The sequence below is a fragment of the Equus asinus genome, chromosome 23 (genome assembly GCF_041296235.1).
Source record: "Equus asinus isolate D_3611 breed Donkey chromosome 23, EquAss-T2T_v2, whole genome shotgun sequence".
Taxonomy (NCBI): Eukaryota; Metazoa; Chordata; class Mammalia; order Perissodactyla; family Equidae; genus Equus; species Equus asinus.
In genome coordinates this window covers 33,854,146-33,878,705 of record NC_091812.1, presented here as the reverse complement: position 1 = coordinate 33,878,705, position 24,560 = coordinate 33,854,146, and the positions used below count along the sequence as shown (strand labels likewise).

Sequence of the window (24,560 nt, the reverse complement as noted above, 5' to 3'; positions counted from 1 at the left end):
AAATGTGTTGTCTGGACTACCTCATTGTGGAGAAACTGGATGAGTCAGCCACCCGAACACCAAACAGCTCCTCTCTGGTACACCCAGGACACGAGGGCAGCCCCACTCCCACACAGCCACCCCACAGCTCTCACTGGTGGTCATGAGTTCACCGTGAACAGTCTGCTCTGTAAAAGTCTAAAGGCAGCAACTGCAAGTGTAATCTTAACTGCTGAGCGTGACAGAGGAAGCATTTCCACCCCTGAGGAGTGGCCCTGGGTTGATGCTACGCCACACCACACACATGCCAGTGTGGACTCCGAGAGCCCTGCTGGGGCACGTTCCAACCTGTGTCAGTTATAACCCTCATGATAAATGACTGCTGTGAGATCCTAATACTGTTTGTTTTCTACCACTTCCCCTGAAATGATATGACAGTAATGTAAGAATTCCCATTATTTTTGATACCCAAACCTAAAAGCTATTGGTCAAAATTCTTCACTCTAGGAATGAGATATTTGAAAGGGCCCTTTCAAAGGAAAATAAGTCTGCCACCAATGGAATGCCCAAATTCTATTTTTTACTGGAATGCGTGATAAGGAAAAGGATCCAAAAGGCAAACTGAGTTTCATGAAAGGATTCTGAAATGACGTTTATGAAGTTAAAAATATTTTATGCACTTTGAGTAATACCATCTTTAAATCATCGATGATATTCAAGTGCCCTGAAACAAAGTAGAATTAAAAACTTAGACATAACATTGGAAATGATGAGGGGGTTGGAGGCAGAACGAGAAACTGGAGCAGCAGAGAAGTCCAAGAGAAGCAGAAGGCCAGCATGCATCTTAACGCGAGGAATGACAACATCCATTCAAGTCCTCGTGTTTCACAGGATCAGTGACAGCTCACCACCCAGCGGGCTGTGGTGCAAAGGACGTAAACTGTGGCAGTGTCCACCCAATCACTCAATCCACAATGTGTATTGAGTGTTACTGTTGTTAAGACCCTGTAGGTTAGTCGTGCTGGTCATTCTCCCAACTGTTCTAGCTTTTCTTCCACAGCTCACATTTATTGAGCACTTGCTTTGTGTCAGTATCCTAAGCATGTTTACGTGTATCAATGTAAAAGCTTAGAGTAACCCTATGAGGCAGGCACTACATTATTGTCATCTTTCAAAAGTGGAAACTGAAGCACAGAGAGGCTAATTAACTTGCCCAAGTTCACATAGTGCTTAAGTGGCAGAATAGAGATTCCAACCCTGGAAATCTCACTCTGTACTCCAAACTGCTAGTTGTGTAAGCTGGGCAAGTTTCTCATCTATAAAATTCTCAGATTGTCTGTAAAATGGGGTTAATAATACCTACCTTATAGGATTCCCCACCCCCTTCATTTTGAGGAGTAAAGGAGATAACGTACATGAAGGGTCTGCTCTAAGTGTCGGTATCCTCTTTATTGACCACAGACTTCTTCAAGTCACAAGGGAAAGTACGTGGCTTAAGGCTACAATAATAGAAATTTGAATTCTACAATTAACTCATAATTTTTACTTTTAAAGAAAATCATAAAAGAATGGAAAAAGCTGATTTAGGGGGATAGGCTAGTAAAGACAGATATAAGAATATTTGATAATGAAGGTTCCTTACAAAAATGCATGGACCTGAAAATATCAAAACACCATTTGTGAGCTAATTACACAAACTCCCCAAATGTAGAAAGAATGGAGACATAGAGTGTGTGTGGACAGGAAGCAGTTTCTACGGCTCCAGTGGGAGCCAGGAGGTCACTCTCCCTTCTGGCTGAATAGCAGAGAAGGAGGCGGGAACGAGGGTGGAACGAAGCACTGAGATGTGGTGGAGAAAGAGGAAGACAAGTGAGCTGGCTGCAATGGCTTCCGGTCTGTTCTCCAGATGGGGCCAGGCATGATTTGCACACTCAGGGGAGGGAGGGTCTCCATCTAGGGCACTTTAGACACTGACAGCATGTAGGGCAAAGCTCTCCCAGAAGTTTCTCCCCAAACATGTTCTGGAAAATTCTAGCAACGAGACTTTAACAGGTATCACACAGTGGTACCATATTCTCTCTTCAAATAATTATGGAGCTTCTTGTTAATGTAAATTCAATCTCCTTAGTACAGGACTTCTCAGAGCCTTTGACAGGAAAACATAGGTGGCAAATATCCAAAGAGGAGATTATTTTGCAGCATTTCTTGAGCTGTTTTGCTATCAGTTGGCTTTGCTGGAATGTACAGAGCGCAGTTGGAGAAAAGATGCTCCATCAGGCCGGATGGTCTATCTTCTCTAAGGCAGTGGTTCCCAAACTGTAGTCTACGTCAGAATCTCCTGGAGGGCTTAGGGAAACTCAGATTCCTGGGCCGCACCTGCCATGAATTTCTGACTGGGGTGGGGTCTGAGAATCTGAATTTCTAACAAATTCCCAGTGATGCTGATACGGCTGGTCTGGGGAGCCCACTTCAAGAACCACTGCTGTACTGCATGGGGCCTCCTGCAGGGATATTATTTCTTCGCAAAAATGATGAACAAAGGCAGAAAGGATACGTTGGGGGGTGGGGGGGGTCCAAAGATGAAAAAAAAAACCTAACAAATGTCTGATGTCTTCTAATTCTGCTGCTGCATTCAGATGCATCTTATTTCTTACATTTTGGTAGATGGAAAAGCCTTTTAATTTCAGATTCCTCAGCCTGCCTTGCATTCTTGTTACCTAAACGCTCTTCTTGGTTCCCTTATCAGACTGCACGCTTCTCAAAGTCAAAGACTGGCTCTTGGTTAATTTTTATCTCCTAAGATGCCCATCACAGGGACCTGCATAGGGACAGTCTGCTCTCTGAGCCAAATTGCTTTGTTTTCTTTTCACATTCAGTAGAAAATGTGTGGCCAAACCACAACTCCAAATTCTTTTCCTTTTGGCAAAAAAAAAAAAATAAATCTGTAAATTCTTTGTTCAGTTAAGAAAATCGTACTTCTCCAAACTCCAAGTGTAAATCCAATAAGCAATATTGAATTCCAGTACACAGCTGCTGCTATGTGAGTGACAAGCAACACAATCAACAAACAGAACAGAAATTAAAGACCGCTTTGAAATGGAAACGGAAGCTTCAGGTTGGGTGTTTGCTGAGAGACAAAGCACCATGAACATCACGGCCACAGCTGGACACACAGTGAGGGAGGCCTCACTCGCATCCACCGGGTCAAACAAACAGTGTAGGCAGAGGAAAGACAGAGGGCACCACGGGGATCCCCATGGGGAGTGAGGGAGGAAGACAGAATCAGAAGGAAAGGAGGAAACTCTCCCCTTTTGTTTTGGTGGGAGCACCAGGGCAGAAATTACTCATCAGTTTGTGGTGAGGATATTGCTAAATGGATTTCTAAATCAATCCAGAGTTTTCTGCCTCCCTTCCTTCCTGGATGGACACTATAAAATCTGCAGCTTCATTCTGCTCTGCATCTCTGGAGTGGCCTAGAATAACTCATTCCTAAAAGGTCAGCCTCTCTTTAGAAAAAATCGTAGCGCCACCTCCCCTAAAGAAAGGTGTCTCCTAGGCACGTGTGGGCACCACAGTTCCCCTTAAGCCCATCCCGACTGATCTGGAAAAACGCTCTGGGTCCCTTGGTTCCCTCAGCAGACGATGAGGTCTCTGTACACACTCCTGACACAGTAACTTTCAGAAATAACCAGGGGTCTGAACAGAGCCATCTCCACTGACAATTTGAAAAAGTGTCAGGCTGGGTGTAAAGTCGAACAATCTGATGGGCATTGAAATGGATATAAAAGGAACACAAGGCAGAAAATATTTAATGACAGGCAATAGTTCCTTCAGAATCATAGAAGTGCAGTGTAAAATGATGCTTATAAATGAAATGTAACCATTTAATTTTACACTCTGTAATGAATTCCTCACACTACAGTAATTTGCTGTAAAAATAAATATATGTTTTCCAGATGCCTCCTCTGCTCTAGGCAGGTCTAAAATGGATTCATGATCAATCCTGCTTGTTCTGATGGACAGAGACATCTAATTTTTTGTTTGAATGAACAGTGGAACTTCTGGATACCAATCCTTCAAAGCTTCAAAATAAAACTTCTGGTTTCTTACCAGGGAGCTGGACTTTAAAAGAAGAGAAAACAACACTCTCAGATTCCACTGTGGAAATCAGAAGATAAAATTCACAGTACACTCGGCACTGGGTGGGATCTGACACCAGGATGCTGGAGCTCCCCTGAGCACTGGTTCACGTCAGGCAGGTGATGTGTCTGTGCCTGCTCGCCCTCAAGGTCATGGAGTACTACATGTGTCACAGGGCAGTGGAAAGACAGAGGAACTCCACCTGCAGGAGTCAGGGCCACCAGTCAGGAGGCCAATAAACAAGGTGCGCAGAAGGAAACCTGATGACGTTTGAAACCTTGATCGACAGACGCTAGGAACAACTAACCTCAAAGCAATACGCAGTTTCTTCAGTACATCTTTTAGGGGGCACTGCTGCTTTGTTCTGGAGGACTCACCGGAATGGGTCCGGGTTGTGTTCCTTGATGGAGGTGGGGGGACCCTTCGGCTGTGTGCAGGAGAGAAATCTTTGTCCTGTGGCCCCATCCTGGCCATCACAGAGTGTCGAGCATCCCTGGCTCTGCCCACTCATGCCACTAAAAATGCCCCCGACACTGTGGCAACCAAAAGTGCCCCTTGCCCATTTCCAAACACCCCCTTTGGAGGTGGTCCCTGGTTGTCAGACAGCCACCGAATAAGGCTAGGTCCTTGCACTCCCATCGGTACTGGCGAAGCTAATGGCACCATTGACCTGGGAACTAAGTGCTGTGTAGAGAGTTTAGCTGAGCTATTCTGTGGTATTGCTGCCTCGGCATCCATTTTGTTTGGTCAAGCGGCCTGCGGTGACCTTAAATGACACTAGCCCCTCATGCAAACCCATGCCCTAGATAACGGCCCACAGAGTCATAAGCAAATGCAAGTTCCTGATACGACACTTACAAAAGCCCCTGTGAAAAACAGTCTCCCCTCTCCCAGGCCTTTTCCTTGTGTGCCCCTTGGATAAGACCCCCATGGAGCTCACCCAAATGCCGCTTTTTGGTTTGAATTGACCAATCTGGTCTTAGCCTGGGAACCCCAAAGCTGACCACGCACAGACCCTAATAAAGGAATGTGCCCTAGGTCCTGTCTCCCGCTCTGCCTGCACCCTCCCTTGACCCACCTGGTGGGCCCTCGAGGTGTGCTGGTTCCTCAGGACTTGTGGGTAATAACTTCTCTATTTCAATTTCTTTCTTTTTTTTTTTTTTTAAGGATTGGCACCTGGGCTAACAACTGCTGCCAATCTTTTTTTTTTTCTGCTTTATTTCCCAACCCCCCTGGCCCACCCCCTGGTACACAGTTGTATATCTTAGTTGCAGGTCCCTCTAGTTGTGGGATTCTATTTCAATTTCTCTTGTGGTCTTCTGCTCACCATCTGGCGCCCTGGGGCTCTACTTAACAAATGTGAACTTCATAAAATCATAACATGCTGTTTGGTGACTGTGGGACATGAGGAGTCAGAGCTATGTCCCTAAAGACTTGGTTTTTAAAGTTCTTTGCTGTGTATGAATTAAGACAGGAAGCTTGTTCTTTCATACAGCGTTGTATGTTCTCGTTTTGAACGTTGTGCCCGATAGATTCTAAATTAAGGAGAAGACTGTGGGGAGATCTGGGTGTATTAATGTCACCTCTTTATGATAAGGGGAGACAATGAAAAGGAATTAGGCCAAGCTTGGATGGGGAGCTCAATAGGAACCTGATGCTACCAGCAACCTTACTGAGGCTTAAAGACCCAAAGGTTGTCATGAGCTGTCCTGCTGGGAGATACAAGGTAAGATGCATCTCTGTGGGTAAGGGTGGGACTTCCCTTGGAGGAAGTGGACCTCCCCACTGTCAATCACCCTGGAAGAGGCTACTTTTGGGAGAAGACATGAACACCACAGAAGTGGGCCTAGTGGCAGCAGGGCCTCTGAGGCACAGACAAGGTTTGTACATCCTGGATGAAGCGGTAGGGTGGGTGCTTGATACATGGAAGAGGTTCCTGTTGGGAATCTTGACACTGGGGCTGGCCTACGGGTGTTGTGACAATAGCCACCCTTGGTGTGGCTGAAAATACTCTCTGGTTTATGCATCCTAATTCGTAAAATGTCAGCAGTAGTAGTACCGAAAGTCGCAGCATGGGCTCTCTGTACCGTGGATGGTTAAGGGAAGGGTCAGTGCCGAGCCTGGGAGAGCAGTGCCTGTTACAAGTGCAGAGAGGTCAGTGGCTCATGGAGGTCCCAGCGACAGGAGTGATGGAGAACAGCTTGATGAGGAAGCAGTGAGAAGGGACCTGGGGACATTCACACGGCACCCTGGGGAACTGCAGAATGGGCAGCAGGGGTCTCAAAGTCATCACGATTAGGGCATCAATGGAAATATGACCTTGTTTAATATTCACGGTGCGGCAGAGCCTGGGAACGTGAATAACAGAGGAATCAGCTCGAGTGGGAGGACCGGAAGCACCCCCTCTGCTCTGATGACCTCTGTGAATTGTTGCTCCCTCTTCCCTTAGAGCTCTCAGGCGGCGTCTCACCTCTCAAGGGCTCCTCTGCACTCCTGTGGCACTTAGTGTCCACACCCTTCTCTCCTCCTTGGGTACACCACGCATGTTTGCTGGCCTGATTTATTTCTCATTGGTGCTGCTGAATTTGAGGGTAAGGATTTCACTTCATAAATCGCTCTTTTCCCTCCCTCTCAAGACCCTGCACAGCCATGCACACATAAATGCTTCGGAAATATCGTTTCCTTGACTAAGGACTCTCAGTACCTGCCTTTGACCTGCGCTTCTTTCTTGTTCCACAGTGCCACACAAACACCAGGACGGAACGGGGGAATGTGTGATCAAGAAGATAAGGAAAAGGGAAGGGTTCCTAGAGGAGGGAATCAATTTTCACCAGTTGAAACTGGATTAACCCAATTCTGGTGAGTGCTAACCTAGCCCAACTTGCTTGAAATACCTGGTTCTGGGTTTCCACGGTGATGCTATCCCTGTGGCGCTGGGTGAAAATGGCCTCGTGGTTCCAGTGGGGCTGCCCAGTGGTTCTGGGTGCTGAGGGCCCATAGTGGCACTTGAATGACATGCTGGCACTGTAAATGTCCCTGAAGTCCTGGGTTTGTCCATGAGTCTAGGTGGTACTGGCATCGTGGTGGAGAATCTGGAGCTCCACGGGATCAAACTGGTTGTGGCTGATTCAAACCAGTTGTGAATGATTTACACTAGATGAAAGTGGTTCTTCCTGGATCAAACAGGCTCACTCCTTTTGAATCTTGATAGAACCGATTCAAACAGGTTATGACTGGCTCAAACTAGTTTGAACCGGCTTAGCCTCACACTGACTTGTTCAGACTAGCCAGGTTAGATTTGATCAACTGGTTCATCTTCCTTGAAGCAAGCCAGTTCAATCCAGCCTGAACAGGATCAACCGGTTTGGAAGCAATGAGACCCAGCTTGGACCACACTGTCACACAGTGTTTAAGTCACTGATCTCCGGCTGTCAGCGGAAACGCAGTGATAAAGCTTTCACATTGGAGACGTAATACTCAAGGTGATGTTCTTCCTCATCATCTCAACTTTATAAAGTTTATGATCGTGTGTACTTTTCCTCAAGAATAGCCACTAAGAACCACCAAAATATATCGTGTTTGTGCTTAAAGACTCCAGCATACATTTTTTCTGTTTGGAACTGTTAGCAGGTATATGGCTAAGCACGGCCTGCAACACCATCCCGATCCACTCTCCTCCAACCTCGGGACGAGACAGATGAGGCATGGGGTGACAGCGCGAGATGGCTCGGGTGCCCACACGTGCCCACCGCGCCCCCTCACCTTGATCCTGCTCACTGCTTCCTGGGCCTGCATCATGCGCACGTTTTTGGAGGGAGTTTTGTCTGAGAGCAGCTGGGTGGAGCCAAGGTAATTGGCAGCAAAAATGATCCCATCGATCAAGTCCTCAGGGTCACAAGGTCCGGGAACTGTAACACACAGAGCCGCAGTGGTGAGTGAAGCTGCCCTGGGGTGGGCCTGCTGGACCCCTAATCCCAGACCGTGCACCACCCCTCCCCCACTGCTCACCACCGGCACAGGTGGCCCAGTTCCAGGGACCCCTGAGCAGGTGCATCAACCTGCTAGTCTAAGGCATCTCTTTGCATCCACCTTCACTCACCCCTCGTTTTCAAATAGAAGGAACAATTTCTTCTTAATTTACTTCAGCCAGGCCATTTACTGTGAGAAACGATGTGGATATTTATTTAAATATGAAACAAAATTCAGTCATAAAGGATGTTTTTTCCCCCGTTAGACGGTGAGCATTTGGGGGACAAGGACCACGTCATATTCACCTTTGGCTCTCCTGTGTCCAGTCAGTGTCTGCCATCTAGTGAATCTCAAATAAATGTTTGCTGGAGAAATGCTTAGGTGAGCAGAAGGCTGTCTTATTAGAAAATCTCATCTTACAGCAGTTCCTTTACTTGCCACTCATTCATATCTCCGCCTTCCAGGTTATTCGTTATGGGGGAACACATTTTAGAAATCAGAAAAATGGGTATTTGTTTCAGAACATCTGGATTCCCATAATGGCCTGTGACCCCAATGCTGGAGACAGATAACATTACCCCAAAGCCACAACCTTGCTGACTTACAGGCTCGCATGCTCCCAGCCAGCGCCTGCATACAGATCAATTCCAAAGAAAGTCGGAATTTTCTGTTCTCGCTGACCAGCCTTTTAAATCAAATTTTAGTTTTAAATATTTAAAATGGGGGCATCTGATTCTAATCATAATCACCTTGTAAACCATCCTAGAAAGTAAACCATGTCTGGGACTAATATATAACTTTACAACAGATGCACTAAGAAAAGCATTTTAATTCTGCAATGAAAACATATATATTTTCTTTGGCTTGAATGCCATACTTGAGGAGACTAAAACATACATTTTTAACCCACTGGTAAGACCTCAGGGTCTGAAATTATACAATTTGAAATGCAAACAATTTGCTTTTTCCTCTCGGAGAGCTGATCTGAAATGGTTTTTATTTTTATCCTTAGACATCAAGCTCATCTTGAGCTTAAATAGCCACTTCCCATGATAAGCTACTCATCAGGGTACAGACTTAAAATAATCTATTCATTTTTCTAAAACCAAGGTGGTGGTTGAAACAAAGAAATGAACAGGGTTTTAAGAAAGGCCTTTGCAAAGCATCTGTGTAGTAATTAAATGAGGAAACCTGTTATTTGTTTCATTCTCGATCTTTCCGAGAAAGACTTGGGGACAAACACTGAGTGGTACCCAGCCAACCTGCCTCTGCTATGAACCAGTCATTTACACTCTTTGCAAGAGCCACGTGCTTCCCACCCTGAAACCTTCATAGATGTGAGCAGGATTCAGGTTATTCACAATATCCAGCTTTAGGCGTGCAGCAGGTGCATTAGAAGCACCAGTCTAACTAAAATAATACATGGGCAAGTTAGGTCCCACACTACGCTTTCTAAAAAGTAAAAGATGATCAGTCTTTTATGATAAATTCCTGTGACAGATTTACATTGTTACTTAAACATAATCACTTTTGCCAACCAGGTATTGAGAAAAAAGATCTCATCTGGGACAGTAACTTTTAAAAAAACTTTCCATTTATTTTGTGAAAATAATGAATGTTAAAAGGAAAATAAAAATGAGCTACGCCCTTCCCTACAGACTTCCAGTATCATATATTCATCTCCCAGTTAGCTCCCATCACCGAAAAGGGTCCCTCTTCAACAGTAATAAGTGTGGATATGCAGACACGTGTAAGAGCAATCCAAATAATATTTAATTGAGTGTACAAATGTCAAGCAGCCAAGAGACAGAAATATTGAACCTAAACAAATTATACATTTGAGCTATGATCTTATGCCATTTATCCTCCAGGGAAATTGTTTATAATCAAATGTCACTGTTGCTGTATCATACCCAGAAAAAAAGCCCTAATTTCATAAGTTCATTTCAGTGTATTTTTAAAAAGGTAAAAAAATTAACATTATGAAGGTCCTAAAGTCAAAGAACTACAGGTTGTTTTTTGGAACGTGTTTTCCCGTTCAGGGATGCCCTTGTGTTGCTCTTCAGGTGAGCAAGCAGACGCATTACAACCTCACACTCATCTTAAGGCGAAGCCTCAAAATCTCTAGGCCGGGAGGAACAGATACGAAGAAGAATGGGGTTTCCAAGCTTCTGAAAACTCCCCGAGGTGCTCCTGTGGAATGTTGGAGCTTTGCAAAAATGGTGCAAATAACCTGCGGGTTACTCAAGAAAGAAAGCTGAGTAACAACCAAACCTATGAGCTTGTCCTGGGTTCAGGCCCAAGGGTTCATGAGGGCTCATGAACCCTGGAAATTCATGCCCAGGCGGTGGATCAAACTTAACTGTTCACTCACAGGAGTCAAAGGCCAGACACATATTCAAAGTGATGTCTGGGCCTTCTTTGGCCCCCAGAAAATCCTCCTCCAGGGAAATGACAGTGACTTTACCCAAAAAGGCCTCTGCCATCCTCCCTGGTCATGCCTCCTGATGGGTGGCACTTCTAGTCTTGTGTGAATGAGAAATAGGCGCATTATTTGTGTGGCAAGACTTCAAATTGCGGTGCATGGCTTGGGCTGAGTTTTGGTCCCACTAGGCCTCCTGACTGGGTGCCCTTATGCAGAGAATAACCCGCACAACCATGTGTGGCAGCCCTGCATAGAATACCAGTTACGGGGAGAACTGGGGAGACAGACTACTGGTTCATGGCCTGGCTTTGCTACTTGCTAACTGTGTGATCTTGGGAAAGTTACTCGCTCTCTTGATGCCTCAGTTCTCTCAAGCATAATATGGGGACAATGATAAAACCCACTTCACAAAATCAAGGTGAGGATTCAATTAGTTATTACATGGAAAGTGCTTAGACACCTTAGACAAGTACCTGGCAGAGGGTAGGAGTTTGATAAATGTTACTATTACTAGCTCATCCAAGCAAGAGATGGCAATTATTGGGAAGGACTTTTTCTTTTTTTTAACCAAGAGGACCAAAATTTCTCCCTTAGTTAAAGTTCATTCCCACTTGAATGGTCCTTCATGGATGTAAGAGGTTGTACAGGAGTACACGGAAGGAGACTTGGGTTTCAGATCCAACGTGACCATTTCTGAGCCAGAGAAAGCCCTCGGCCTCACTCCAGCCTCGGGTTCCCATGGACAGAATCAGCAAAGGCAGGAGGAGGATTGTGGGTGGTTCATAGCTATTGTTCTTTTAGCCCAAGATTCTAAGACTGTTAAGACTGTGAATAAGTGGCCTTTCTTCCCCACTATCGTCTTATGGCTCAGAGCTTCAAATACCCCAAATGCTAAAAGATTCATGAATGACTCAGTGTTCAATATTTCCTTCTCAGCTCTTACCTTCAACGTAGGTTGGGAACGAAGCCAAGCTTTTTCTTGACTGTAATTAAGACAAAGAGATAACAAAAAGGGCAAAGCATGATGAAAAATGCATTAACACAACCATCCGTGCAACACGAAAAACAAATACATCACCAACAGCAGATATTAACCAGTTGTCAACCGTTTTTGGTTGCAGAAAGTGAAGTGTGCATAAACATATGCATTTATTATTAAAGGTTACCCAAAGCCCAGAACCATCCATTCATATTTCAGATAATCTGAAAATCCTACATTCCACAATCAGAGAGATGCCTGTCAGCTTTAAAAATATCCCACAGACCACAATTTATTATCAGCTAGAGCAATAAAAAGGGCATAATTTGTATTCTTAAGATTCTGGGTTTCTAAATGAAAAACTGCCGATTAATAAAAGCACCAACAATATGATTACATGTTGAAATTAAGAATCCCCTTGGAAAATTTTATTTCATTTTGGGTCTTTGCCGCAGTGATCTCTCACTGTGCTAAAAATGTCTGCAAGAGTTTTTCTCTCTCCTTTTCATCTCTAACTGATTTGTTTTAGTTTAAAAATTCCGTTACATAAGTCGTTATTGTGTGTTACCTTATAATAAGAACACAACAAACAAAGGAGTAAACTAAAAACCCTGGAATTTCTTATATTAAATAACACCTCATAGTGAAGGTCAGTCTTCTAACGGTATCCTTGGATGTGGACATAATCAGCTAGGAACCTTCTAGAACCTGACTGGATGGCAGTTTAAATGCTCTCGGAGGAGCAATACTTACCATTTGGTTCCTTTCACAAGCAAATGTCCTAGAGATAACTCTGAGTGGTATAAAGTAGGAAATTCATCTCTGCTTCAACCAATAATAGAATTTGTAGCTGGATGTCTGGGGCAGGGTGATGTGAGCATTGCAAGAGAATGGAGAGCAAATGTGAGAGATAAGAGTCCCTAAAATGGGCAAAAAGTAGGGTTTGCAGGGCTTAGGCTTATCCTCAGAAAGCCTAACAATTTTCATTGCTAAGAATCTACCAGGTGTTGGGTGATCACTTAAAGATGTACCTTTTAGAAAAAGGGTATCTAGTACAGCACAGCTGCTCAGTTGGTTGACTTGCATTGAGGGTATACTCCAGGGTGCCCAGTGGGCTCAAAGAGTGAAGGGCCCCAGATGAGGGCTAGGATGTCATGGGAAACAATTCATATCACAGTACTTTATATAGTATTCTTCATTTGGAAGATGGGAATGGCAAATGGCTGATTAATGAGTTAATACTTGCACAACATTCTAAAAAAATAGTAGTGTTAATTGTCATGTGAAAAATTGGAGGCAGTCAAAGAAACTTAATTTTAAGAATCTAACTCAATTCAGGACAATGACAAGAATTCAACACAAATCACACAATACACCACACAGGGCAACCCATCAGTAAACCTGCTGCTGGTGTGCTCACGGGGATGAAATGGTTCCTCACACCAAAGAGGACGGGTTTCTGGTTTTAGAAAGGATCACCTTTAAAGAAACTGAAGACACAAGTCTACCAGGAATGAAATGTTATTGGCTGCTGATGCATTTATGGAAAAATGCATATCAAGCAAAAGCCAAGATATGTGGATAGGAGGAAAGAGAACTCCAATTTCAACACTGCTTTACATTCATTTTACTTCCTTTTTATCCAGGCCCAGATAAGAAGACAGGCCCAGTTGGGTGCTAACAGCCAAGTCTGTCTAATTCTGATTGGTTTAAAGAATAAAATCCATAACTTCATGGTATGCAGATGGAAGCCTGCTTCTTCATAAGGGCCAAAAAAAGATCCTAAAATTATTATTTCCCAACCATCTCCTCATCCTTGCCCTCAGCAGCTAGAGGCCTGGGGTAATGAGGGATTACTTGGTTTAAGTCAAAATAGTTTAACCTCCAGGTACATCCAAGAAGCCAAATCAGACTTTCCTGGGTTATTAGGATTCTTTCCTCAATGCTAATCTCAAGGACGGTGTCCAGATTTTAGAAGCTACAAAAGAATTACTTTAGTCTATAGCCCTAAAAGCTGCTGTTTTATTTAGAGCCCCAACGGAGGGCATTTGGTACATTACTTATTCTCAATTCATGAGCTCATGACTGGCTTTCTTTAGTCTCTGGGGTAGTAAATTATTTTTTAAAAAAAGAGTTTTGTGAAATGAAAGAATCTCTAATTATTGCACACAAAGAGGATTTTCATCATTATTTCTAAGGATATGCAGAAACATGTGCCAAGTCCTGTAGGAACTGAGAAACTAACAAATTCGCCTTGCTTATTATAGCTGATGAATAATCAAATACTGAATATTCAGATGTCTGGTGAGCCCTTTGTTTTCTCACACGTGGACAGGGATGAACATTGGTTGATCCTTAACATTCAAGAATTAATACAGCCACATTCAAGAAGATAAAGGCCAAGATCTTTGGGATTTTACAGAAGGTCACACACACCATGTGCAGAGCCTCGAGGCCTGACAATTGGAATAATGACACACAAGCCACCTTGTCCATGCAGTGTGTGACCCACAAGCACTTTTCACCCCCAGGACAGCAGATCCTAGTGTTAAGAGCCTGAGCCCACAGGAGCTCTGGATTCAAATCCCAGCCTGACCCCTGTGAGCCTGGGACCTCAGGTAAATTACTCAACATCTCAGCTTCCTCAACTAACAAATGAGGACAATAATTCTGACCTCACAGAATCACTTTAAGGATTAAATGAGATACGATCAATGATTTGCTTGGCCCAGTTCCTAAACACTGTAAATGCTCAAGAAATGGTAACTCACATTACCATTATCACCACTGCAGTTGTCATTATTTTCTTCTTTCTAATTGTTCTCACCTGTCCATGTGCTATGAGTAAACCATAAGGCAGGCAAAGCTGTGGCATGTAGAGCCAGCAGAAACTGTGACCCTGTTACACCTGTTCCCATGGCCTAGGGTCTGAGGATCCAGACCAAAGGAGAACAAAGCATATTTCAAATCTAAATTGTAGTGTTGGGTTTGTTTCAGAGAAGGTCTCCGTATGTTTGTTTAGTTTAATATGAACAGGTTAATAAAAAAATATACTTCCGTCCTGCATGAATAGTTAACGGCAAATGTATGTGTAGTCAATGATACTTTAAGGGTAAATCTTAACTAAGACTCCATTTAGAAGTGGACCGCCACTCAGGTTAAAATGGAGACTGCTTTCTTCCACTGCGTTTAACATAAAACTATTAGCAAAAGGAGGAACAGTGAGACAATTGCTCATTATTGGTTTACCTCTTAAGGTATATCCTCAGTGTTGACTGGGCAGCATCTATATTTAGGGAAGCTGAGCCCACACACAGATTACGGTGCAGGCCAGTGTTTACCTGATGCTGGTTCATAAATAGGTGTGGGTGGCAGTTAGCTGGGTGTGAAAAGACGAGAGTGCTGGAGGAGGCAGCGGCTCCCCTCAGGGAAAAACACCTGTGCTTCTGTAGCCCCAGAAACCTCAGTGGGAGCAAGCAGCATCTTGTTTAAGTATTCTCAGTCTGGCCTCTGTAAGTAGGGCAACTGTCTAAGTTGTTGTCCAAAGGGACACTTCAGGGCTGCTCTGTCCAGAGCCCCTAGCCACACGTGGCTATTTAAGTTAACTGAAATTGAACGCAATGACAAATTCAGTTCCTCAGTCCCATTAGCCACATTTCAAGGGGGCCTGCTAGGCACACGTGGCTAGTGACTACCATACAGGACAGAACAGCAGCAGAACATTTCCACCATGCAGTAAGCTCTTTGGACAGGGCTGCTGTCTCAGAAAGTGAGAAGAGGTGCTCACCAGGTGTGTTGCTTGGACCACAGGTGTGAACTGGAACCACTGCAGGTAAACCAGGACAAGTGGTCACCCTGTGGTCATGAAAGATATTTCACTCGGGCCTGAAATAAATGGGTATTTAAGAAACCAACCCATTTCCCAAACCACACAGCAACTGTAAGTCCATGGTATCCAAGGTCTGTAACACCATGAGGAGGGAGACTGCCCCGTAGGATTTTTGATGTCCAGCGTCCAACACGGTCCAAGAGAACTTTCTGCATTGATGGAAATATTCTGTAATCTCCACTATCCAATACAGTAGCCACCCATGTGGCTACTGAGCGCGTGAAATGTGGCTAGTGCGCCTGAGGAAGTGACTTTTTCATTTTATTGATTAATTAAAATAGACACCCGTAGCTAGTGGCTACCAAATTGGATGGTGTGGTTTTAATTACCGAACTCCACACCGGAGTGAAGAAAATAGAATTTCTCTCTCCAGGGTAACTTGGGTCTGAAGCTCTGTGGGAAGCTGGAGAAAGCACAAACCAGAATTAGAACAGAAGCAAATGGGCTGCTGGCTTTTGAAATCAAGAGCACCGTACCTCTTTATTTGTGGAGGCTTCCGCGGGGTCACTGGGATGAAGGGGTGTACTTGAAGACTCTGCGCCCAGGGGTGAGGAGCTGCCGGGAGACGGAGACTGGAACACAGCAAGGGAACAACACGTGAGAAGCTGAGGGACTCGGGGAGCACCCGGCCTGGCGGAGGGACGGGGAGAGAGCAGAAAGCCACACACAACCGAAGGAACATCTCAGGGGTGAGCAAACCTCCTTGGAGAGGAACTGCCAACTGTATACAAAAGACCTGGGGGTGTCATGCTGTCTTCTAAATTCCCACCATGTTTTCAAAGGACCCCTCACAACTCAGCTTTTTTTATCCCCTTTAGGCCAAGTGTTTAAATCAGCAAAAGTTGAATATCAAACGTAGAGCCCTAGATTAATAAAGCTACAGGTGATATACAAATGAGTTTTTTAAAAGTTTGTCTTATTGATGGACACAAAGACTTGGGGTATGCATTGTCTTATCAAATCACCTGCCCAAGATTTTGTGAATGGAAAAGTAAAAATTAAAACACATATTTTTAAAGAGGCAACTGGGATTGATTTTGATGACCAGAAACCACACCACCTGTATTGTCCTAGTCAGTCCATATTTCAAAGACTTTATCTGATTTAATCCACAGGCCACTGAAAATTCAGAGAAATTTCAGCATCCACACATTACCTTGGCTCCTCTTAGAACAGCTGGAAAATCCTTTGTTAAAGGATATGTTTAAAAAATACGGCTTAGAAAAATCGTTTTGGGGAATATGGTCCCCATCAGGTGTGTTATTGCCCCAGGCGATGGGCTTGGGCTCCCTACACAGGCAGATCTTGCTAGAATGAATATGAAGCTCCAGGCCAGTGCCTGACACACGGTCCATGCTTCTTAACTACCTGCGGAATGAATGACCACAGCAAGCAAGCACACACAGGGGTGGGACTAACACAGGCTCTGAAAACCCTGCCCAGGCAAACATTCTGTATGCTCCTGAAATCTTAGGAGATGAAGGGACTCTTCAGGTGAGCCACAGGGATGCTTCAGAATTCTGTAGCGACGGTCCTCTGAGAGTAAGAATGCACTGCATCAGAGTTTGTTGGTGAGGTTTGATGGAAAGCATAAAACAGAACCCACGCAAGGATCTACTCTCCGCGGAAGTGTGGGGATGCGAGCAAGGGGAGGTACGTCCTTAGCAAAGGAGGCAAATAACACCAGTAGTTGCCTGAATCTGCGTCTGATCTCTTGAGACGGGCGCGTGGGGAGACTGAAGAGCAGAAACATCAGTGAAATACCTCTGCATGGAAAGGGAGAATGTTCCACAAAGCAGTGGTGCTGAGGAGGGGAGGGAGCACATTAATATACAAGGAGGACCTCAGTGGGCATTGTGTGAAAAAATTTAAAAAAGCCAAATCTTTTCCATAAAGTCTGAATTACGGGAAACACAGGGGGCACCAAATGCACTGAATGAAGACGTAGAGAAATGCAGTATGTTCCACACTGAGATGTTTTATGGTCCCAGCCTATTGCTGTGGGGGCTGGATTTGTTTCCCATGAGCCCAAATACCTGATCCTGGGCAGGCAGCTGAAGACCAAGGGGCCTCTTAAACATTCACCTGCAGAAATCAGCTACTCTGCAATAAGGCCAAGAGGACGGGCACAAGGAGCAGCAGACATAAAGTACCCCAAGCCCCACAGCCCCCGAATGCAAGAAAATGGCCCTGCAGGCTTTTAAAAAGAAACAAACAGAATTTTTCATTTGGTAGCCAAGAGGGCTGGCGGGTACTTCTGAGTTCGATCTAAGTTTGGCCAACTCAAAGTTAATAGTAACGTCTTCATGAGAACGTAGCACCTTTAAATCTTCCCAATTTTTCAAATTTGAGGAGCTCTTTAGATATTTACATCTCTTTATTTTTTTCTCCAAGTAATTTTCTCTGTCGCAAAGATTTTAAGGGTTTAGTCCCTGGGGAAGCTAGTGCAGCTGGTTTCTCTTTAATTGCTTGGTTTGAGGGCTAACACCTTGATTCAACAAAAAAATGCTTCAAAAGAGTCCAACAGTTATTTCTTTATCTACTTTCTGTTGCAAATCTTCTAAAAATGGATTCTTTGCAAGGTTGTGGGCACCAGAGCATCCCAGGATGATGTGAGAAGACAGGCTGTCTGAACAGTGGGCTGGGATGCCGAAGAGGCAGGTCACATCTCGCAGGAAGACGACGTGACCAGGGCCAGGTGCCCACCATGGAATGCTGGAGAAGAGGCTCAAATGTGACTGTGGTGGGCCCTGTCCCCACCAAGGTTCTCATGGGACCCCCCCAACCTTTATTAGGGGCCACTCCCCGCTCAGACACTCGATGTCTGCATGCAAATGAGCTCCTTCATTTTTCCTTCCGTTTGCATGTGCAGTTAATGACTTCCATCTAGCGAGTTCTCCCTCATTCCCTCTTACGTTCACGCTCAATTCAAAAGCACTCGCCTTGCTGAAGCTTTCTCAGACTCTATTCCCAGTGCCGTCCCCCCCCAATGGCATGTGCCAGGATTTGTAATGACCAGTTTATATACGTCTCCCCTCCTCCAAGAGCTCTTAGGTGGCAGGGATCTTGTCTTACTTATCTTTGTCATCCAAGCGCCTGGCCTTGGGTCTCATAAGCAGTAGGCACTCAGAAAACGTTTACTGAACAAATGATTTCAATGCAGTTTCTGGCTTTACCCTGTTTTCCAACTTGCACAGAAGTCAGATCAGCCACTCTCTCAGTATTCTTTAGTGGTAATGATAAACCCTTTTCGGATAGAGCAATCCTACACTGTTATGGGTAGAACGTTAAATCTGCATTTTGAATTAGAGAAAGGGTCTTTGCCTGTGAAGACTCTGACTTCAGCTCCAACAAAGCTCTTCTGAAGCAGAAAACTCCCCGAACGAGAAAGGACCCCACTGGTGGCAGCCTACTGCTCACACGCTGTTGCTGACAAAGTCAAGATGGACAAATGGTGTCAGAGCAGACACGGCTCCATGGAGCCTCAACAGAGGTGTAGTGTTAACTCATCTCAGACGTCTGCTTACAAGTCTTTGCCCCTCACCTCCAGCTTCTACCTTGTTATACTCTCAAAAGTGGAGAGAAAAGCAGAAATTGGACAGTATTTTTTACTTTCAAAAAATGTACTGGAGGCAAAATTTAACCAATGAAATATGATACAAACAATAAAAATTATTACATATTTCTTTCTTCAGAGTCTCATGCCTTCTGGGTTACTGGATGGATGTTCCATTTTAAGCAAATGAGACCAAGGATGGGAAGCAAACATGCACTTGGGAATTCACAAAGCTAAGAGCCGCAGCTGGAAGTCTAGAAGGAAGTAGTGATCAAAGATGATGCGACGACTCCCTGTTCTGGGTAATTACAGGAGGACTCCTTGAGCTCAACAACTTGTCCTCTGCAGATTGTGTTCTAGCAGATTCTCTAAACTCTGATCTAAATTTTACCGTCACATCTCTGGAGTCCCCCAGAGCAGAGCTTTCAGCCTTAAGACTTAGGTTCTTTGCCGCCAGGTGAAGATGACGATATGGATAGTCCCGTGAGATGGAAAGTCCTGTTCTTAGGCCAGAGGTGGCCTAAGGATGCGAAAGCATCCAAAGGGAAAAGCAATCATTCATTTGAATTCCGACTGAACATCTCCTGGGGCACACATCGTACTGCTGGTGGTAGGGGTGAGACAGACAGCAGCTCACAGAAATTCCAGGACATGCTTGTAGGGGAGAAAAGCAGCACATGAATAATTATTATTCATGTATTCCTTCAACAGACATTGCAGTGCCTACCTGTGATCCTAATACTGGGCCAAGAAACAGAGAGGAAAGCCATGTTGGGGTCCTGTCCTCCACCCCTTCCCAGAGCATTGGGAGGAGGCAGCATGTGAGGTCAGGGCCATGCCAGGTGGCTAGGATATTAATCTATATGTAAGGACACAAGGTTGGAAGGGATCAACTCTGCAGGAGGGGAGGGGTATGGAGCAGCAGTGCTTCCTGGGGAAGGTGATTTTTCAGCTGAATCCTGAAAACTGTACAGTATTCATGGAGCAGGACAGGATGCAAGCGGGGGAAGGTACCGGAAACAGAGGCAGGGAGGTGGAATAGCACAGCTCTGCAGGGAAGGGAGAGATGAGCTGAAGGGCAGGGCAGGGACGAGTCACTGGCACCCCTTGATGATAAGCAGTTGGTCCTACTCTCTGCCAGAGGGTGTGTTGTGAGTCACTGGCCTGCTGTCCCACTGAAGCAGCACAATCTAGGCACTTAGCTATCTCCTGAGCTGAACCAGAAGGACTAAAGGACTGAGGGATCGCATCATCGCTTTCCCTCTTCCCTTTCCGTAATCCTCTTTCACCCTTGGACAGCTGCACGAAGGGAAGATTACAATCTGGCAAAGTGGACGGGATGATAATGAGATCACCCCAAAGCTTGAGCTAAAGGGCCCGCCGGATCTTTCCAAATGGACAGTGTTCTTTTCGGAAAGGCCTAAGGGCTGAGGCAGGCCCGAGAGCAAAGCCGTGATTTGGAGAGGTGTACAGAGATCCTGAAAGACTTTTGGAGAAATTCTAGTCAAAAGACACAAAAAAGTGAGTTCTGCTTGGGCCATTCACTCATTTATTTAACATGGAAGTGCTGACAGTGTCTGAGGAAGCCCAGATCCCCGCCTGTGCCCAAGGAGCTTCTGTTCTAGCAGAAGAGACAGACCTACAACAAGCACAGAGCATCCTCTGCAAGCAGTGGTCCTGTCTGAGTCCCCGCAGGAAAGCAAAAGCTACAATAACACGACAGTCACTAAGGAGCTGACTACTCACAATGTCCACCTGAACAGTCCTCCCCAAACACTAGCATCTATCTGGTCCACGCCTTTGTCAGCTGGTCTCTGTTGACTGCTGGGACCACCTGGCAATTACAAGGCAAAACCAGAACAAAAACCAAAACAGCAAATGCACTGCAGAGTAGGAGTGCAAATATTGCAAAAAAATAAATAAAAAGGAAAATTCTATAAAGTTGGAGAACTGCTCAAACCAGCTATGGATAATGGAAGAGTTAGTGGAGTAAAATCAATTAACCATTAAGAGGAAAAAAGTGGAAAGGATGATGATGTTAGAGGTGCTTGGCAAGAGCATGATTGGCATATCAAATAATTAAGAGAGGCCCGTGGGAAAACTGAGTCAGTCCTCGAATACTTTTGCCAAAATGGTCCTCTTGATGATTGAAAGGACCCTTTCTGAGCATGCTGCGAAAGTCATCTGTGAACTGAAGGTAGCTATTCTATTGGGTGATTCAATGACTTAAAAAAAAAAAAAAATTACAACTCCCCAAATCAACGCCTCTTCTCTGTTCTAAGAATTCACATACAGTTGGAATCATAACCCACATGTTATTAGTCAAAAGATAAACTAGGCTTATGTTTATAATTTTTTAGAATTGTTTTTCAAGGTAAAGTTCTAATCAAATCCCCTCTTCTCCATCCTTTGAAATTTGGGTCCTTGTTTTAAATGACTTAATTTTTTTCACGTTTTTTTTTCAATTGAGGTAACTCTGGTTTATAACATTATATAAATTTCAGGAGAACATCATATTTCGATTTCTGTGTGGACTACATCGTCTTCACCACTCAAACACTAATTCCCATCCATCACCGCACACGTCTGCCCTATCACCCCTGTCGCCCTCCTCCCTCCCCCCTCCCCCTCTGGTAACCACCAATCCAATTTCTGTGTCTGTGTGTGTATTTGTTGTTTTCGTCTTCCACTTATGAGTGAAATCATAGCCGTCTGAAGGTACACTTCTGCAGGGATTCTCTAGAACACTCCTGCCCGATATGCTTAGAATGAGACATGACAGCTGCCATATCAGGCATGAACAGAGAGCCTGAGAGCAGGAGGGAGGAGAGAGCGCCTGCTGTGGCCGGGTCAGGGAAGGATTCCCTGGAGGAGACAAAGGAGACTTTTCTGCTACAGTGCCGGGGATTCAGAAGACCCTGGAACAAAGTCTATTGGTTAGCGGAAGTAAAAAGTCAATCAATTCCTAAGACCCTGGGTCTGGTCTTTGAAGCCACCATGATCCGGCTTTCTAGTATTAGGGTCCATTTTCAAAAGCATAGTGTGATTATAGGGAACATGAGTTACATCTCTCCTTTGCAGAGAACTTCGATGTTTTAATTTTATATTGTGGCAGAACAAGTAAAATTCTGGATAGGGAAGTGGCTAAGTACTCAAGCCCCAGAGACTGGCTGACCAGAAGCTGAATTCTGGCTCTATCACTCACGGCTCTGACCCTGATTAGGTTACTGATCCACCTGAGAATTGGGGAAAACAGTACCCACCTCCCAGGGCTGACATGAGGATTAATTGGTGATGACGCTCACAGGGGCTCAGCTCAGTGCCTGGGCAAGCACAAAGCACTCAACCAATATTTGACAAGTCTTTGAAGATTCCGACAGTTACAAAAATTATTTCATTTCTCTGGGAGAGTGTTCACAAGGACAACACATAACCCATGGAGATGTTTTCTTCATCTCATCTTTTTGTTTCCTTCCTTATTAAAATTTTATTCATGGACAAAATTAAAAAGCACACAGAAGGTTCTATAAAATCATACCACAAAGACTCCAAATTAATTTATAAGCCCCAAGACTCTTACTGGTATATTGGTAAGAACAGCTTATTACTGACTAAGGCTGGCTGTGTGCAATTTCTGGCACTTCCAATGTCTCCCATTCAAGACAGCATTTTGGAATATGAGTGTTAAGAGCGATGCTATTATGGTGATTGATTTACAAAAGAGAATGATATGCATATTTGCTCTAGTGTTAATTTATAACACAGCTCATGCATGACCATGACACAGCAAGATACTCCACTATTTAGGACACCTGGTGAAAGACCGCAGCTGGCTCTAGCCAACCTTGACGAGTCCCAGTACCTCCAAGGAAAGGTCCCTTTCCTCCAAGGAAACTCAGTGACAAATATTTTACTCCAATGGGGGCAGCCCAGTGGAGCAGCCGTTAAGTTTGCATGTTCTGCTTTGGGGGCCCACGGTTTGCCAGTTCGGATTCTGGGTGCAGACATACTTGTCAAGCCATGCTGCTGCAGGCATCCCACATATGGGTGGGCAAAGATGTTAGCTCAGAGCCAGTCTTCCTCAACAAAAAGAGGAGGATTGGCGCAGATGTTAGCTCAGGGCTAATCTTCCTCAAGAAAATAAAAAGGAAACACAAAATAGGTTTATAGAGAGAGTAGGTTCTGACACCAGTAGTGTTGCACTTATGTGTTCACATGGATATTTGTACCCATGTGTAGTCATGGGTCTCTTCACTTGGTCTGGCTCCCTTCTTTAGCAGACACTGCTTGCAAATCATGTATCTTCATATGATTAGCATAGTACCGTGGACACAGGAAGAACAAGTGTTCCCCGAGGTGGGATTTCATGTCGACTGTAAGCAAGCATGTGGTCATCCAATTCCTTTCCAGTCTGAACATTCTGGTTCCATTCTCCCTTCTACATGGATTTCAAAGGTGTGGTTACCTAGGGCAGGCCACGGCACACGCTCTAGTTTTTTTGGTAAACTTCTGTTTTGGGTACTGTGTGGGGATTCTCTAGTTCTAGTGTCCTCAAATAGCTTTTTCAGGGGTCAGCCCAGTGGCGCAGCGGTTCAGTGTGCACGTTCCACATCTTGGTGGCCCGGGGTTCGCTGGTTCGGATCCCGGGTGTGGACATGGCACTGCTTGGCAAGCCATGCTGTGGTAGGCGTCCCACGTATAAAGTAGAGGAAGATGGGCATGGATGTTAGCTCAGGGCCAGTCTTCCTCAGCAAAAAGAGGAGGATTGGCAGTAGTTAGCTCAGGGCTAATCTTCCCCCAAACAACCAAACCAAACCAAACAAACAAAATAGCTTTTTCACCATGTGTATCAGTTTATCCAGCTTTATCACTTTTCTTAAATAATTGTACATTGTTTTCCTCATTGGTCTACGTTGTTTTAAATTAACCTATTCCATGTCAGAATTATTCAAAAAAAACACCCAAATATAGGATTAGTGTTTCCTTGCTGCAAGATACGTTTGTGTTTCTGAAAACTGAAACGTTAAGAAATCCATAATTATTCTCTCTCAATTCAAACCATACTATCAACAAACATATGTATTTCCTTAATGTGGTGAAGTAGGAAAGTCAGCACAGGCACTGTAGGGGCATAATTATGTCATTAAAATGATAATAGCCTGGGCCTAATGAAGTGTTTTATATACACATTTATAATGGATTCAATTAATACCAACAGAATATTTGAGATAACTGTCAGTTAAAATATTCTAACCATTTCCATTCTCTCTTTTCCCACAGGGAAAGTGCCCCCATTCCCAGACCCAAGGCTGTTAAGCCCATATTAAGGCTGTCATGTGAAGACCTGGACCACCTCGTACCTCAGAGAGTGCCTTGCATGGCAGCAATCTCCTCAAAGAGAGGATGCTTTCATAGCCAGGGTGCCACACAAATCCTTCATCTTATCACCATCAAAAGGGCTCTAAGTTTCTGAAATCTTGTTCTCAAAGGCATAAAAAACTGGCCAGTTAACTATTAACCAGAGTCATCATTGTAAGGTGAGATAATTTACCATCTGATAAAGCTGATCTATAAACAGAGGCTCTTCTCCCCACTGAAAGCCTCACTGTACTTATTTGAAACG

At 44.5% G+C, this 24,560-nt stretch overlaps 1 protein-coding gene across 5 annotated transcripts in view; it reads right to left on the bottom strand.

The window, feature by feature from the left end:
• Positions 1–24,560, bottom strand: part of APBA1 (amyloid beta precursor protein binding family A member 1) — a 215,195-nt gene that overhangs the window by 24,651 nt on the left and 165,984 nt on the right. For all 5 annotated transcript variants that reach the window (XR_011497275.1, XM_070495556.1, XM_070495554.1 and 2 more), the window contains 3 exons: positions 15,858–15,953; positions 11,457–11,496; positions 7,882–8,027 (listed from right to left, as the gene is read on the bottom strand). Coding sequence is in view for 4 of the 5 variants with exons in the window: in XM_070495556.1 (XP_070351657.1) it covers positions 7,882–8,027; positions 11,457–11,496; positions 15,858–15,953 (282 nt within the window). In the remaining variant the exon portion in view is untranslated. The remainder of the gene's footprint in view (positions 1–7,881; positions 8,028–11,456; positions 11,497–15,857; positions 15,954–24,560) is intronic.